Raw genomic sequence first — 14599 nt, forward strand, 5'->3', positions numbered from 1 at the left:
GTAAAGAACAGAGGACGTATACATTGACGTGGTCTGTATAAATTGTGCTAAAAGAAGGGAATATATAAGTTTAAAATGTTACCGGTAAAACGGGAGGCGTAGCCGAGCTGGTGACAGCTGCGGGGGCGGGTCTTCCAAAGCGGAAGTGCCGAGACACCGCGTGGCTAGTCTGTCAGATGTAAACAAAGCCGTGGTGCTTTTGAAAAAGACTGAAAATAAAGCGTACCACGGCCAAATAGTCATAAGGCAGATGAGTATACTCGTTGTTTGATCGTCGGACGTGGCTGTCAGCCGTTGTCATTTTTGGCGCATCTGTTATTTGGATTTAAAAAACAGGATGATCGTGCCAGGGCGCCCTTTTCCAGTGCGGGTTACCGAACCTGCTCAGGTTTGCCACCACCCACCTCTTCTCTAAACAAACTTGTTGCACTACTAAATCCATTTTGTGGTCGGATAATATAAAATAAGGCATTGATACTGATTCAGACTGGATTTGAGGACAGTTTATTGATTTAGCAAAACGACCCTTGGCCAGTCACGTGATCCCCACGCTAAAAAGACAAAGCTACGGTTTGTCCTCTGCTCCATTGGCGCTCCATAAAAAAACAAAAGAATGAAGTTTTTGGATCTTTTCGGGCGCCTAAAATCCATCGTTATTGGAATGGTTCACGTTAAAGCCTTACCAGGTGAAGTAAAAGTGCATGAGACTCCAATGTTCAAATGTGAAATTTTAGTTCCGCATGGCAAACGTTCGTGAGTAAATGTCAGTGTTCCATTGAGACAGGCTCTTGTCAGGGGTGAACTGTTAAATATTAATTTTCTGGATTATTTTTGCCCAAACACAAAAGTGCAAGTACCTTAAATTTAAAGGGTGATAGTTAAGTTTAAAAAGCATGTATCATATGACAATAAACTGAACATATTTTTAGTTTGAAAGATTTGTAAAGTAACTGATAGCTTGATTTTGACATTTCTGGTTACATTACATTGACATAAAAATGGAATGAATAACTCTTGAGAAAAAAACAATATGTTTCTTTGTGTTATGGTGGCACTTGTGGTATCTCATAATGTATGTCATCTCACCACGTTTCTTGTGTGTTTCAGGAACCCCTCTAAGTTGTTTGAAGATGGCCCAGATCACCGAAGAAGCGTGCCGGGAGGCAGCAATCTACCGTGATGCAGGGGTGGTGAGTTACTGCACATGTGAATTACATTCCTTACACATCTGAAGTCTTTCCAGTCTAGTTGGTAACCGTCACCTATATGTCCTTCTCTCAGGATGGCGTGATTATTGAAAACATGCACGATATCCCTTACTCCTTCCACGTGGGTCCCGAGGTGTGTGCCTGTATGACAGCTGTCTGTACTGCTGTGAGAAGCATCTGTCCATTCCTACCACTTGGAGTGCAAATACTGTCTTCCGCTAACCAACCGGCACTGGCTGTAGCTCTGGCTTCAGGTTTTGTCAATCATAAATTAAACTGATGTTGATCTGCATATAAGGTGTTAACTTCAACCAAAGCTTTCTGAGCAGAACAGAATAGAGGTATTCTGCTATCATAGCCTATGTGTAAACAGATTTTCCTACTGCAGCAGATTTCACTCTCTGCTCTTCCATTTGTAAACTGAGTTGTGTTTATCTGTGAAAGAAGTCGATGAGTGTTTGGTCTTTAGTGAAGAGGTCAGCTTCTTGTGTGTCAGCCAAATCATCACCAGTTAGTCAGCCATAGATAGTGTTATAATGTACGGTTACAGGTCTGGATTTCATCAGGGCCGAGGGATTTGTCTTTTCTCATGTGGCGGATGAGGGCCTTCTGAATGCCTGCGCCGGGGACTTGCTGAGGTATCGCAAGCAGATTGGTGCTGACCACGTGCAGATCTTTACCGACATCAAAAAGAAGCACAGGTGAGATCAACATGTGTACAGTTTCACTAGTATGTAGAACCCAATGACCTACTGATACACAGCAAAACCTGAAGTTGTTTGTGACACCATATGTCTCTGAAAGCATTTTTTATAGAGAACTGACACCGTGACAGGACTAACTACTGATCAATCCCCTGCCTTCTACTAAATGAAGATCAATACAGTTTTGTTTTGACTGGATAGTACATATCAGTCATCAAATATTTAACCAGTTTCACTTTGACAGAAGGTTGATCTTGGCTTTTAGTTGGGTCTAGCAAACTGCTTAAAAGTGAAATTTTGGACTTCAGATCAAATATTTTGATCAAAGTAAAAATCCTTCTCTTCTATCCTCACTTACAAATAGTCAAATCTATTTACCAGATATCTTTTGACTTATTCAAATATTCCAATTGCAGTAAGTTCTGCAGGTGGCTTGAGAGCTGAAAGATGTAGGACTAAGCCCTGTAACCACAACTTCCCTTGTTTGATTCCACTGGGGGACCTTCAGTGCATGCTATATTACTCTTTCACATTCTGCTTTGTATTATAAGAATAAGCATCGGTTGAACTTATGAGAAAAAGGTGGCATAGATCCAAACGTATCTTAACTTGGTTAGGAGATGCTGTACAGAGGTAAGAACACAACTACCAACGTATGTTTCAGAATGACTCCAGCTATAACATCATAAGTTTTTAAAGGTTCAGCATTCTCCTATTTGCAAGTCTTGCTTTATTCTTAAATCGTGTCCAGTCACACGATAAATGTCATACCTGTTATAACTCATAACTCGTTATAACTGCATGTAATGTTATCTCTGCATTGGTCAGTTGTGTAGATGTTGAGAACAGAGCTAACATTATTTTGTTTTCCATCCCTTTGTATGCATCTTCATTTGTACCTGCCCCTGAGTTGTGTCATGTGTCTCCCTGTTAAGCTAGTTTTAGTTTGTTTTTTTCTCTCGGCCAATTTCCTATTAGTTTACCCTTATATTAATCAGTTAGAAATAAGATTTATACACATAATAACACAGATGAAGTTTTTCATATGGGCAGACTGTGCAGAATGTTATTCATTAAAATACAGGTTTTAAAATGATTTGTTTTGTAAAATGCTGTTTAAAACATATGTGACTTTACATGGGACTAGTTGAAATGTGCTCATAAAGGTTTGATGTGTGTGAGAGAGAGTCTAATAAAAGTGCATTTTCTACACTCACTGTGTCATCAGTGAGTATTCCCAGAGAACTCACAAAATCCTGCCACAAAAATACATTGTAGGTCTGGATGTTTTCATGGATTATCCAGGTTTATGGAACTACCACAAATCACATTTTTATGCACATTTTTATGTTTTAACTGATTTGTTAAATCAGTAAATTGTCAATAAACAGCTAATTTCGCTCTGTGTGTTCCCAGCTCTCATGCCCTGACATCAGACGTGACTATTGAAGAGACAGCACATGCCGCTGAGTTCTTCCTCTCAGACGGACTCATCATCACGGGAACAGCCACTGGAGTGCAGGCTGACCCACGAGAGCTCAGAGGTATGGCCAGGAGCCATATTTTGTTTCTGTGAATGCAAAAAAAAAAGCTGCTGATAACTAAATGATTGATCCAACACTCCTTATGCCCGTCATTTATGCCATAGAAATGAAAAAGGAAAGGAAAATATTCTAATTAATTATCACCTAAAATAACAAGAGAGAGGAAAGCAATTCTCCAGTTTTTCACAGTTTCATTGTCATTCCCTCACTGCCTCATTTGTCCAGCAGAGGGCGCCCTCGTCTGTAGTGGTAAATAAAGAGTTCCTGCACTATTCAGTGTCTTCTATTGATCGGGACAGTGCCACTCTTTCTCTGTCCCTCTCTCACACACACCATATGCACTAAAGTAGCACTCACTTTACTTCACTTTAGTGTTTTTAGATTAATTTCCAGGGGGTGGTTACTGTGATGGACAGTTATCCTCAGCAGAAACTAGAATGGGTGTATGTGTCCCACACACAAACTGAGAGCTGGTTCCAAGGCTCTACCTCCCGTTTTCGACTTTTTGAAAACATATAAACCACAAGTATGTATTGGGATAATAGTGTGCTTTGACATTTTTATGATACGACAGAGCTTGGTCAAGCATTTGCAGAAGTATTTTAAATTCTACATCATATTGTGGAAACACGTGTGATTCTTCTTCCTAGTCCCTGTCAGTACTAATGCTGCAGCCCCAACAGGACATACAGTTTGAGTAACATCCATAAGAGTGCCACTGAGTCAAGCTTTTCAGGTTACAGAGAAATGTGGACTGGATGGAAGGTTCATGAAGTAGTTTGATACTACTACCAGTGGTCCACCTATATTTAGTCAAACACCATCCCTAATGCTGCACTTGTCTAAACTTTATAGTGTTGACACATCACAACTGGAAAAGGAAGAGTGCTACCACCGTGTCACACCACTAGTCTGTTCTTCAACTCAGCTGATGATGTTTACATGTTCAGTCTTTTCTTTGCTGCAGCCTGTCAGGGCCAATGAAATCCACCATAATTTAAGGTACATCTTTTTAGCTGTGGATTAGATTGAGCTTCACTGAACTGCTCTCCTTAGTGCATGCAGATACCTCATCACGAAGTCTTGAGAGTGAGAGTCTGTGAGCGTGTTCCCACAGCTGACCAGAACCATTAGTCGTGCTCACCTGGGCCATAGATATCAGTGCTTTGTTGAACTTAGCTCTGTTTCTGGCTATGACTGTACTGGGCGCTGTGCAGGGATAGGTAATATGGGAGGCGCTCTAACTCAGTCGGTTGCGAGAGAAAATATGAGAATTGAGCTTACACAAAAAAAAAAAAAAACACTGAGCCTGTTTGTGGGGACGGTAACTGCAGATCAGAAAGATGCAACTCTGAAGCCAGAAAAAATGGAGTAACGCACAAGGAGAGAGAAGAAACACAGTCAATACAATCTATTTGTGCCATATAAATATGCAGAGAGTGAAAGTGGAGCAAGGGATACTGGATACTGTCACTGGAAGTCCCCTATGTATACTGCCCTACAGCAGCAAAGCATATGGAAGGTTCACACTCACCTAAATCAGTCCTTACCATAAGCCTTTTCAAAAATAAATGTCTAAAGCCTAACCCTCAAAGTAGAGAGGATGAGCTGGTTCCATAGGAGAGGAGCCTGATATCTGAAGGCTCTACCTCCCATTCTACTTTTTCAAACTCTCTGAACAAGTACGCCTGGACTTTGAGAGTGAGATGCTCTAATGGGATCACTGGATATTACGATTCAGTGGAACTTGGACATTAAAGACTTTTGCAGAAGGAGAAAGATCTTAAATACTTTATTAATAACCACTTTATTAATCCAACAAATGCATGCACAAACTCACTAAAGGACGTTTGTAATTTTGACTCTAGGTCAAAACTTTGAGTAAGGAGAAGGTGGGGATGGGGAGGCTTGAGATGGAGGAGGGGGCGATATCCCACATATGGGGTAAACATTTTGTATTTTCTGTAACCCTGTGTATCTCTCTTGCTTCGTGCAGTTTTCCTTTATTCCGATGCAAGACGTCAAACAAGGTTTTATTGGCAGTTAAGCCTTTTAACATGTTATTCCTCTGACTGACAAGACATTGTTATAGCTTTATTAAGATTTTTTTCCACTGAAATCCACAACAAATATGTCTAAAAATAAATTAAAAAGGTATGCAAATGATATATGTCTGTGCATAACATGATGAGTACTATTTTATACTAATTATCTGACAGCTACTTGAGTAAGGTGAGCTCAAGAAATACGATACAGTACAACTTTTGTGTGAGTTACTTTAATGGTATATGTATTAGTAATAATAATTCAATTATGTTGTATTACAGTATAAAGGGGCCAACTAATGCAGCTCATAATAATGTACGTCTATTTTTAAATTGTGGGATCTGGCAGAGTGGCTCAATCAGCAGCCAAGAAGCCTCTTAATAAAGGCACTCGGGTTTGTATCTGCTGAAGGTTATTGGGTCTGAAATCTGCACCACGTTCCTCTCATAGCCACACCAGGGCTGCTATTTTAAGCAGAGTCTCCAGCTTGACATATAAGACTGTAAACACCTAACTGGAAACTTGACAGTCGCACAATCTAGGTTTCAGACTTGCCAGTTGGCTGATACACAAGAACAAATACGCAAACACACACACACACTTGCCCCTGTTACCCTCACACTCACGTGCATTCTCCCTTGTTAACACTAACATGCAGGGACCGGTCCGACACAACTGGAGGGAGAGCTCACATGACACTGTGTCCAAAGTTCACTCAGTGTATTGCAGCTTCACTTGACTTGGACTCTCACCATCACAGCAGGAGCCTGGAGCACGTTCATTATCATTAGAGTGGTTAAGCCCTGCTTCGATAGAAACACAATGTAACGTGCACGTTTTATTCTATGTCTGTACGGAGGAGGTTTTGTAAAAAATATGTCAGATTTATGTGTTTGCCAATGTTCTACTGTTTCCTTGTGTTTACAGATGTTTCCCAGTCTGTGAGAATCCCAGTCCTGATTGGTTCTGGAGTGACCTATGACAACATGGAACGCTACCTTGATGCAAGTGGAATGATCGTCGGTTCACATTTTAAGTACGGCGGGCACTGGGCCAACGGAGTTGACCCAGACCAGGTGAAGAGGTTCATGGAAAAGATACACCGCCTTCGAACATGAAACACAAAGATGTCTGGAGTCATCCCATCGCCTCAGCATGTTTGCAAAATATTCTGCCACATTAAATACATGCCAACATGACTTAAGAAAACAAGTTTTATTTGCATTTTTTTGTACATTTTTATAAATACACACAAATAGAAAAAGATTTTTTTTACAACAATTTTCATGACATGTAAAAAGTAACTGCTGAAAAGTACAAAAGTAATCTTAAGCAGAGTCAACAGCAATATTTTTCTTGAAGTTGTCACACAACATGAATACTGTACAGGTAACATGCATGGAAATGAACTTTTAATGCACTTGGCACAAGTGCACAAGTCACATGCTCATTACAACCAAAGAACAGAAAGTCACAATGTGCCATAATCCATCTGCATCATTTTTCATATTTGGAGCAGTATCACACACTAACAGTAACAACATCGTCCTGTAAGTCCTACATCTACACATACAAATCTACACACGCCAAACAATCCAGCTCTTCTGTTTGGATAGTTTACATCATCAACATTTCTGTGAAAAGTAACTCTTTCTTATCAATAGTTTCCAAACCTAAAGGAGCAACTGTGTCTTTTATGGTCAGGAGTTTGAGGTTTTGTTTCGCCTTGGTGGATATAAACAATTTACAGTTTGAGGTGAAACAATTATGGAAAACCTGAGTAATTCAGGACCAAAGCACTGTGCTACACAGTGGGCTGCGCTGGAGGCAACTTCACACACAGCCGCTCAGAAGCATCATCCCGTTCAGTAGTTGTACAGGCGCTGGCAGGGCTGCTTGAAGTGGCCGTAGCGTTTCTCTCCTGGGGAGAATCTCATCTTAGCCAGATTCTGCCTGTGGAGGGCACTGCGGCTCAGCTTCGTCCTCTCAGCCTGGGTCCTGGCTCTCTGCAGAGCCAGCAGCTGGATGTGGCACGGCAGAGGGATCCCCCAGGCAGCAAGACGCCAAGAGACATTCCGCCTCACTGTCACTGGCCTGGGCAGATGCAGGGAAGTGTTAACAGTTCGTTTCATGTGAGATTTTAGATGCAATACAGCAACACAGTATGAGAGATGTCATGTTACTGCCCACCCGTTGTGTGTGAATGTACTGGCTTTTTTAGCTTTTCTCTTTTCCTGATTAAGAGTTTGGGATAGATATGTAAGGCCAATTATATAAGGCTTTTTGATGGTTCATTATGGCTTACATCTCAAGGAAGAATAATTCCATGCTAAAGGTTCATTCTTGTTCATGGAAACCTTGAAGTTGCTAAATTAACAGTCTAACAGGTATCATCCTATCCTATATGTGGTATGACAAAAACTTGCCTTTGCACTTTTCAAGAAAAAACCCTAACCCTAACCCTAATGACTACAAAAGGTAACTGATGGAACCAGAGATTTGACGGATATGGTAAGGTGGCTACCTTCTGTTTACTGCTCTGACAAGTTCAACACATATGCACTAAAGCTCCTTCATTTATCGTGTTGTTCCTTGTGTTTGGATTTCACTATGGAGCTCAGAGTAGGATCACAGAAGAGTGGCTACTAATAGGCTCCTTTGCTTACTTTAGTAACTGTGAGTGGTGTGATTGAAAGTGTGCTTAGGCTTAGGCGTGTATATAGAAAGTAACCTGGAGGTATCTTCTTCGTCTTCATCAGAGACCAGCTCCTCGTCCTCTGCTCCACTCATCCTGCATCTCATCTGGTAGACAGACATGCTGGGGTGCTCAATCAACAGGTTCTCAAGGGGATCCACATCAGGGACTGACAGAGCCTCATTATCTGGAAGGATCATCCCAGTTCAAACGGATCAGTTAACGTCCCATTATAGCCACGGCCAACAGATACTAATGAAGTGGAAATAATGTCTAGCTGGTTTTATCTCACCTGGTAGATTAACAATGACCCACCCCTCCTCCTCAAGCTCCATTATCTCCTCATAAGTGTCTTCTGCAGCCAAGTCCTCACCGGTGTTCCCCAGCAGATGATAAAGGATCTTTCCGATCATATTTCTTCCTCTGCTGAAATCTGTAAATTAATATCAAGCAGGTGAACTGCAAGAACCCATCGAAGCAATACGGAGGTTTGTGTCATGTGAAGACATCCACTTACATTCTGAATGAAAAATGGGAGTTAATTCTGCTTGAACCTTTGGCAAATTGAGTGAATAGTTCCCTCTAGAGGCTGGGCCAGCACATAGCACAAAGACCTGTCTTCCTTGAACGCCTGCTCTGTATCAACAACTGTTTCCATTACACCATCTCAGAAACCCGAGCATGCTGAGTTGAGAACTAAAATGGCTGATAAATGACAAGAGATGGATATTGCACTGTCTATGTAGATATCATATACTCCGTAATCCTGGCATTAACAACATCCATGCAGAAGATTTGTTTTAGTAGTGATCTCAGATCTCAGTCAGTCAGGTATACTAGTCCTTTACTCCAACCAGATTAACCTGTTAACTCTATGGATGGCAGTAAATATTTTTTGGAATGTTTAATGTATTCGGCTTAAAAGATTTTCTCTTACCATATTTCCATTTCTGTTCTAACTTTCATTTTTTGTACTGTCTTGCCCTGCTTCTCTAACACCTAAATGTCCCCACTGGGATCAGTAAAGTGTTATCTTATGTTGTGAGCCTTATCTTATCTTATTCAAGCATTATTTATTCTGACAATCTTTCGCAAACATCTTCATCTCAGTATTATTTGCTACTGATTTTATGCAGTTCTGCAAAAGTAAACAGAGTTTGTGATCCCTTTTTCTTCTGCTGCGTTTATTCCAGTCCAGCATATTATGGCCTATCTATGACCCTATGGAGTCTACTTTATTCAGTCCAAACCAGCTGATGGGTACAACGCCATAATTTTCTTTTCTTATATTTCAAGTGTGTGACAGTTATACAGAAACACATGGCTCCAGACTCCCTATCCCCATTGAGGTAGAAAGCCGTATTATGAGGTGGGGTGGATCAGGAATATCTGGTTGGCACCTAATTGTCTTGACATAATCTAGCGTAGTGTTTTTGTTTTGCATTCTAAAACACCCTTGAAGATCTCTGCTAAAAGACAATATGTGTATGGTGTAAAAAATAAAAGAGAAATAGAATGAAATGAAATGTACTTATCAAACTCATGTAAGGTCCTGGAAAACAAACAAAACTAAATTGATTAACCTTAATACCTTCTTATGTTAAGCTGTTCAAAGTGTTCTTTCCTATAATGTAAAAGATACCATGGAATCGTCATATATTACTGGTATTGATAGATTCTGCAGTTGTTGATGTTGTTGTTGACAAAAACGGATGCCTAACGGACCGGTGATTTCCCCCAGTGTCTGGGTGCCTGCTGCCTGCTAGTCACTCTGTCCTAGATCTAATTTCACCTGCCTATAAACACACGCACTGTAGGACAAACTGTCTCTGCACCCACTCTATTAATGAAACACCCTGTCGATGACATAACATAACTGTTTTTGTTAACACTCGCCATACACAACTGACTGTGAGCTAAAAGATCAGGAAGTTTTCCCAAGCGTATGCAATGCTTCTAAAACAAGTTATACGGACAATGTTCAGATCGAATAATAAGCCAGCAACAGTGTGTGGCCAGAGAACAAAAGACCGATCAAATACAAGGCTTATAGACGCTAGTGTTGCTCAGTGATGCAGAGACATTTACATTTCGACTTACCTGACTCGATATAATGATGATGATATAAGGTTTTTCTTGTACAGTAAAGGTCCAGCAATCTTGCTTCTCTTCCGAGGTTGTTTTGACCCAAAAGTTGTTTATCTGTGAGAGAAGGTCCTCCCTCCGTCTTGAAACGTCACTAAACCCCGCCCAACAATACGGGGCCACACTGCGTTTCCACTACGTCATAATGTATGTCAACAAACACAGTGTCCTCGGCATCGAGGTAAAAATTGCAACACTGGCAGAAACCGTGTTTTGATTTTCGTTATATTACCTAGAAGAAGTTATTTGTTGCTGCTTAATACCGGTTACATATCCTGAGTTCGATGTAAAAGTGGTTAATATTATATGTTACCGCCTTATACTGGAGGGGAAGAAGAACAACTTCTGTGAAAAGTAGTTCCTTACTTTGTTTTTTTTCTTCATCTATAATGTCTTTCCATATGTTAACCCTTCTATTATCTTTGGGGTCAATTTGACTCCATTCAGTGCTTAATGTCTCTAATTATATGATTTACACAATTGTTTTTGCTACAGTGTTAAGCGATATAAAGCCACTTAAACATATATCCAATTTAAGGCCAATCAGTGAGATTGTATGGTGATCTACGTATTTCTCCGTAGTGAGAACAGGTATTCTGGATGTAGATATGTGGGGTGTGGTGGGGGGTTGTTTATTTAAAGAGCTATTTGGGTAGTCACCAAAAGTACCTGACACATAAATGTGGGAGGAAAATAACTGTAATCATTTTCTGGCGGTTTAATTTCAAAATGACCCAAACTATAAAACGTGTTAACAACAGGGTTAAACAGTGTAACATCTATATCAGATTTCAAGTCCAGTACATCAAAACAGCGCTGTTTATGTAGTGCGAATGTTCACTCTTCGATTTTATAACGCTGCTCGGTGCGTTGTTAAAAAGGCCTAAATCGCCGAAACATAAAAGTCTACTTCTTTTGTTTTTTTTTTTTTGTTTTTTTTATTTAATAGGAATAGCCACATAGTAATCAACATGTGTTTGTTTTTACAAAATATTCTGATACATCTTAAAACGAACACTTACATTTCCCCTACGTTTAGAGTATCGAGAGGAAATATCTTGGCTCGATTATATACTCTTTGGTATCGTTTTGAAAGCAGGAAGTAGATGGGACCGCCGCTAATCCCATGCAAAGATCATATCTTCTTTCGGGGCTAGCCGAACGCATGTGTAGAGCAAAGATTAACACAGCGCACAGTTACAACAGGACTAAAGGTAAGAAATGCGAAGTTATTCTAACATCTGTGTGACTGTTACAGCTGTCTTCTGTCTCATTTTACATTACAACAAATGGTGAAGTGACTTTTTAGCTATTAAAAAACAGAAGAAACTTTTTAAATTTTAGATGAACAGTCGCTGATTAAAATGGTTCCGTTATGTTATTGGAATGCACACTACATAAACGTCGGCATGTTTGTTTAACTATTTCTCGAATAAGTGGACGCTCACTCACACCAAATCCATTAAAAAAAGTGGCTACTTTCAAACAATGAATTCTAAAGAGTGGTAGACAGATATGATTCCGGTAACACAGTGAGAGTGACATTAATGTTCGAGGTATTTACTTTTTCAAACATTACATTCTGGTAAAAGTTTATTTGTTTACGTTTATGCTATGTTGAATTCACAAGTAAAAGTGAAACCATATTGTCCAGGCGGTTATGTATTCACGTTCAGTTTTCCCCTCCTCCAAAATCTGTGACATTAATTTGAGAGCAGGTTCATGAAAAGAGTTTTGAATATTGTGTATGAGTATGGATATGGGTCTAGTGCCAGTTTATATCAAAATTGTGTCAGTGCAACCTCTCACCAGTAGCTACTCTTAATACCTCTGTCACTATCCCAGTTTACATGCAGTGCAAGAAAATCGAATAACTGTTCTTTTCCTCCACACTAGGTGGCGATAGTACTTTTTTTTCTCGTACGTAATGTTCGCGCTACTTCTGGTGCACATACGTTGCGCGATATCCTTCAAACTGTTCTTCTAGCGGCTCCGTTTAGCTTCTCCTTCTTCTTCTGCGACTGGCTTTCTCATCCTCATGTTCACTGTCAGTTAGCAGAAGACAAAATGCAAATATAAAGCATTAAGGTACAATATAGATTAAAAAAAGACAGATGTTCGTTTCTTTTTAATATCTTTGTTTTGATAAATTGTTGCCTGCCCGCTCTCCTGTCTCACCAGAGGCTCAGCACCAGGATGGCTCCACGTATGGATGATGTGATGCGTTTGTGTTGTGAATTATCAACTCACAATGAGGTCAAGGTCGCTGTGAAAAACTCTGCCAAAGGAGCAGCGGTGGCGGGAGGAAGTGCCTTTGTAGGCGGCCTGCTCGGTGGACCTCCGGGGATTGCTGTTGGTAAGCACTTGAGCATGGACACAGTATTTTCTGAAAGAGACGTTGTGGTTTATAGAGCAATGTTCCAAATGTGAAAAGGAGTGTTGAGATTGGGACATCTACAATGTACCCTGCCTTGAAGGAAAATATAAAAAAGTTTGAGTAGGTCATTATTCACTGGCTGACCAGTTCACTTACACACATTCTAGACATGATCAGTTTGTTTTACAGAACTTTTATCCGGGTTACTTATTGGCTTAATATTTATAGTAATAAGCTGCTTTTCTTTTTCCTAATGCTTTTATATTTATGAGTTTACAAACAAAAAAACTACGTGACTAGAAATTGAGCCTACGAAGACAATTGCAAATTAAAATTTGGGGATAGAAAAGCAAACTATAGCCTAACTGACACATTTGAAGGTACAGGGCAACAATAACTTCAGGTTCACTTTCCTTGTAGCTCTGTTTTAGTCTCCACCAACTGTAGAACTGCTAAATGCTGTGCTCATTGTTGGGCATGTTACTTTTAAAAAGTAATTAGTTGTAGTTACTAGTTACTTCTCCCAAAAAGTAACTGAGTTAGTAACTGAATTACTCCACTATAAAAGTAACTAGTTACCAGGGAAAGTAACTATTGCGTTACTCTTCTTCTTTTTTTTTTAAAGTTTAAATATGTTTAATAATTTGAATTTAGCAGGTTTCACAAGCCAGTTGCATAGAGTAGAATTGTATAGACAAGTACTTACACAGAACTTCTAATATTTATTGCGCCTCAGACATACTCGACAACTCTGTTGTCTCAAAGAACGCCACAGGAAATCCTTCCTGCCGCAAGCCATACACCTGTTCAACTCCTCATCTGTATGTGACAGATAACACTCATTATTATTATTACATTATTATTTCTTTTCCTTCCTTTTATACACTTTTTGTTTCAATTCACTTATTTTTATAATTCTGTAAATAATGTATATATAGTATAATGTGTTTTTTTTCCTGCAACACGCACACACATATATATATATATATTATGTATGGTGTTGAGTGCCTGTACTTTGCTGCTGCTTTGGTGTCTTGCAGGTTTACTTCACATCTGTGCACTCTTACTTTCGATTTGTACTGCTACTGTACGTGACCATTCACCTACCATGTCCTCTGTCTCTCTGCCAGGTGGAGTAGTGGGTGGCTTCTTGGGCAGCTGGCTGACTAGCGGTCAGTTTCGTCCTCTGCCTCAGATCCTGATGGAGTTGCCGCCGGCTGAGAAGCAGAAGCTCTACAGGGACATCACTGCTGTCTTAGGCAACCTGGACTGGACAGATGTGGCTCAGCTCATTGCACTTGTGATGGGCAATGCCACTCTCCAGCAGCAGGTCACTGCGGCACTGCTGAACTATGTAGCCAAGGAGCTCAAAGCAGAAGTGCGTTATAAAGACTGAGTTACGGCTCCACTTGGACTTTTCCAGACTGCCAAACACAAACAGAGTCCCATATGGTGTGTTCTGCACAAAGCTCAAGGACCTGTGAATTATGGGGTTTCACTTTCATAAATGCATTACAAGTTCTATCTCTCCAAACTAGGGACAAATGTTTCTGAATAATGTGTGGACATCGACCTTAGCACAAATAATGTTTTTCTGTAGTGGACTGATATCATTGTCAGTTTTCTTCTGGGCTTTGTAAACTAAACAAACCACTCCTCGTGCCTAGAGAGTAATTTATAATTAATATTGTCATCTCCTTATTTTCACACTCTGTATCAGGGTCCTTATCAAGGTCACCAACACACACATATATATGTGTGTGTGTAAAATAAACATTTGAACTGTGTGAGATTTTGAGTCATCAATTGCTAAATTCTCTAGGCTGAAAGGGCACACTAAAAACAAAAAACACAAAATGCTTACAACATGACTTCACACT

The 14599-nt window shown here is 40.0% G+C and overlaps 3 protein-coding genes across 8 annotated transcripts; 2 read left to right on the plus strand and 1 right to left on the minus strand.

The window, feature by feature from the left end:
• The first annotated feature begins 10 nt into the window (after positions 1–10).
• On the plus strand, positions 11–6711 carry zgc:162297 (uncharacterized protein LOC555865 homolog). 2 transcript variants are annotated; one of them, XM_047579752.1, is made up of 6 exons: positions 11–31; positions 1108–1190; positions 1282–1462; positions 1759–1909; positions 3329–3456; positions 6430–6711. In XM_047579752.1, the coding sequence occupies exons 2-6, from the start codon at positions 1131–1133 to the stop codon at positions 6618–6620; spliced, it is 711 nt and encodes a 236-aa protein (XP_047435708.1). In that variant the 5' UTR covers positions 11–31; positions 1108–1130; the 3' UTR covers positions 6621–6711. The 2 variants fall into 2 exon arrangements, with proteins under 2 accessions (XP_047435708.1, XP_047435707.1); XM_047579751.1 differs by lacking the exon at positions 11–31 and adding an exon at positions 142–686.
• On the minus strand, positions 6699–10446 carry si:ch211-260e23.9 (uncharacterized protein LOC555795 homolog). 2 transcript variants are annotated; one of them, XM_047579753.1, is made up of 4 exons: positions 10298–10446; positions 8490–8630; positions 8234–8384; positions 6699–7596 (listed from the first exon to the last, which is right to left on the minus strand). In XM_047579753.1, exons 2-4 carry the CDS (start codon positions 8608–8610, stop codon positions 7368–7370), a joined length of 501 nt encoding a protein of 166 aa, XP_047435709.1. In that variant the 5' UTR covers positions 8611–8630; positions 10298–10446; the 3' UTR covers positions 6699–7367. The 2 variants fall into 2 exon arrangements, with proteins under 2 accessions (XP_047435709.1, XP_047435710.1); XM_047579754.1 differs by lacking the exon at positions 10298–10446 and adding an exon at positions 8715–8902.
• LOC125004923 (protein C19orf12 homolog) lies at positions 10447–14506 on the plus strand. Of its 4 annotated transcripts, none has more exons than XM_047579755.1 (3): positions 10447–10523; positions 12524–12698; positions 13850–14506. In XM_047579755.1, the coding sequence occupies exons 1-3, from the start codon at positions 10488–10490 to the stop codon at positions 14113–14115; spliced, it is 477 nt and encodes a 158-aa protein (XP_047435711.1). In that variant the 5' UTR covers positions 10447–10487; the 3' UTR covers positions 14116–14506. The 4 variants fall into 4 exon arrangements, with proteins under 4 accessions (XP_047435711.1, XP_047435713.1, XP_047435712.1 ...); XM_047579757.1 differs by lacking the exon at positions 10447–10523 and adding an exon at positions 10530–10696; XM_047579756.1 differs by lacking the exon at positions 10447–10523 and adding an exon at positions 10722–11556.
• The last annotated feature ends 93 nt before the right edge of the window (positions 14507–14599 follow it).

This window comes from Mugil cephalus, chromosome 3, assembly GCF_022458985.1.
Source record: "Mugil cephalus isolate CIBA_MC_2020 chromosome 3, CIBA_Mcephalus_1.1, whole genome shotgun sequence".
In the NCBI taxonomy this organism is placed as follows: domain Eukaryota; kingdom Metazoa; phylum Chordata; class Actinopteri; order Mugiliformes; family Mugilidae; genus Mugil; species Mugil cephalus.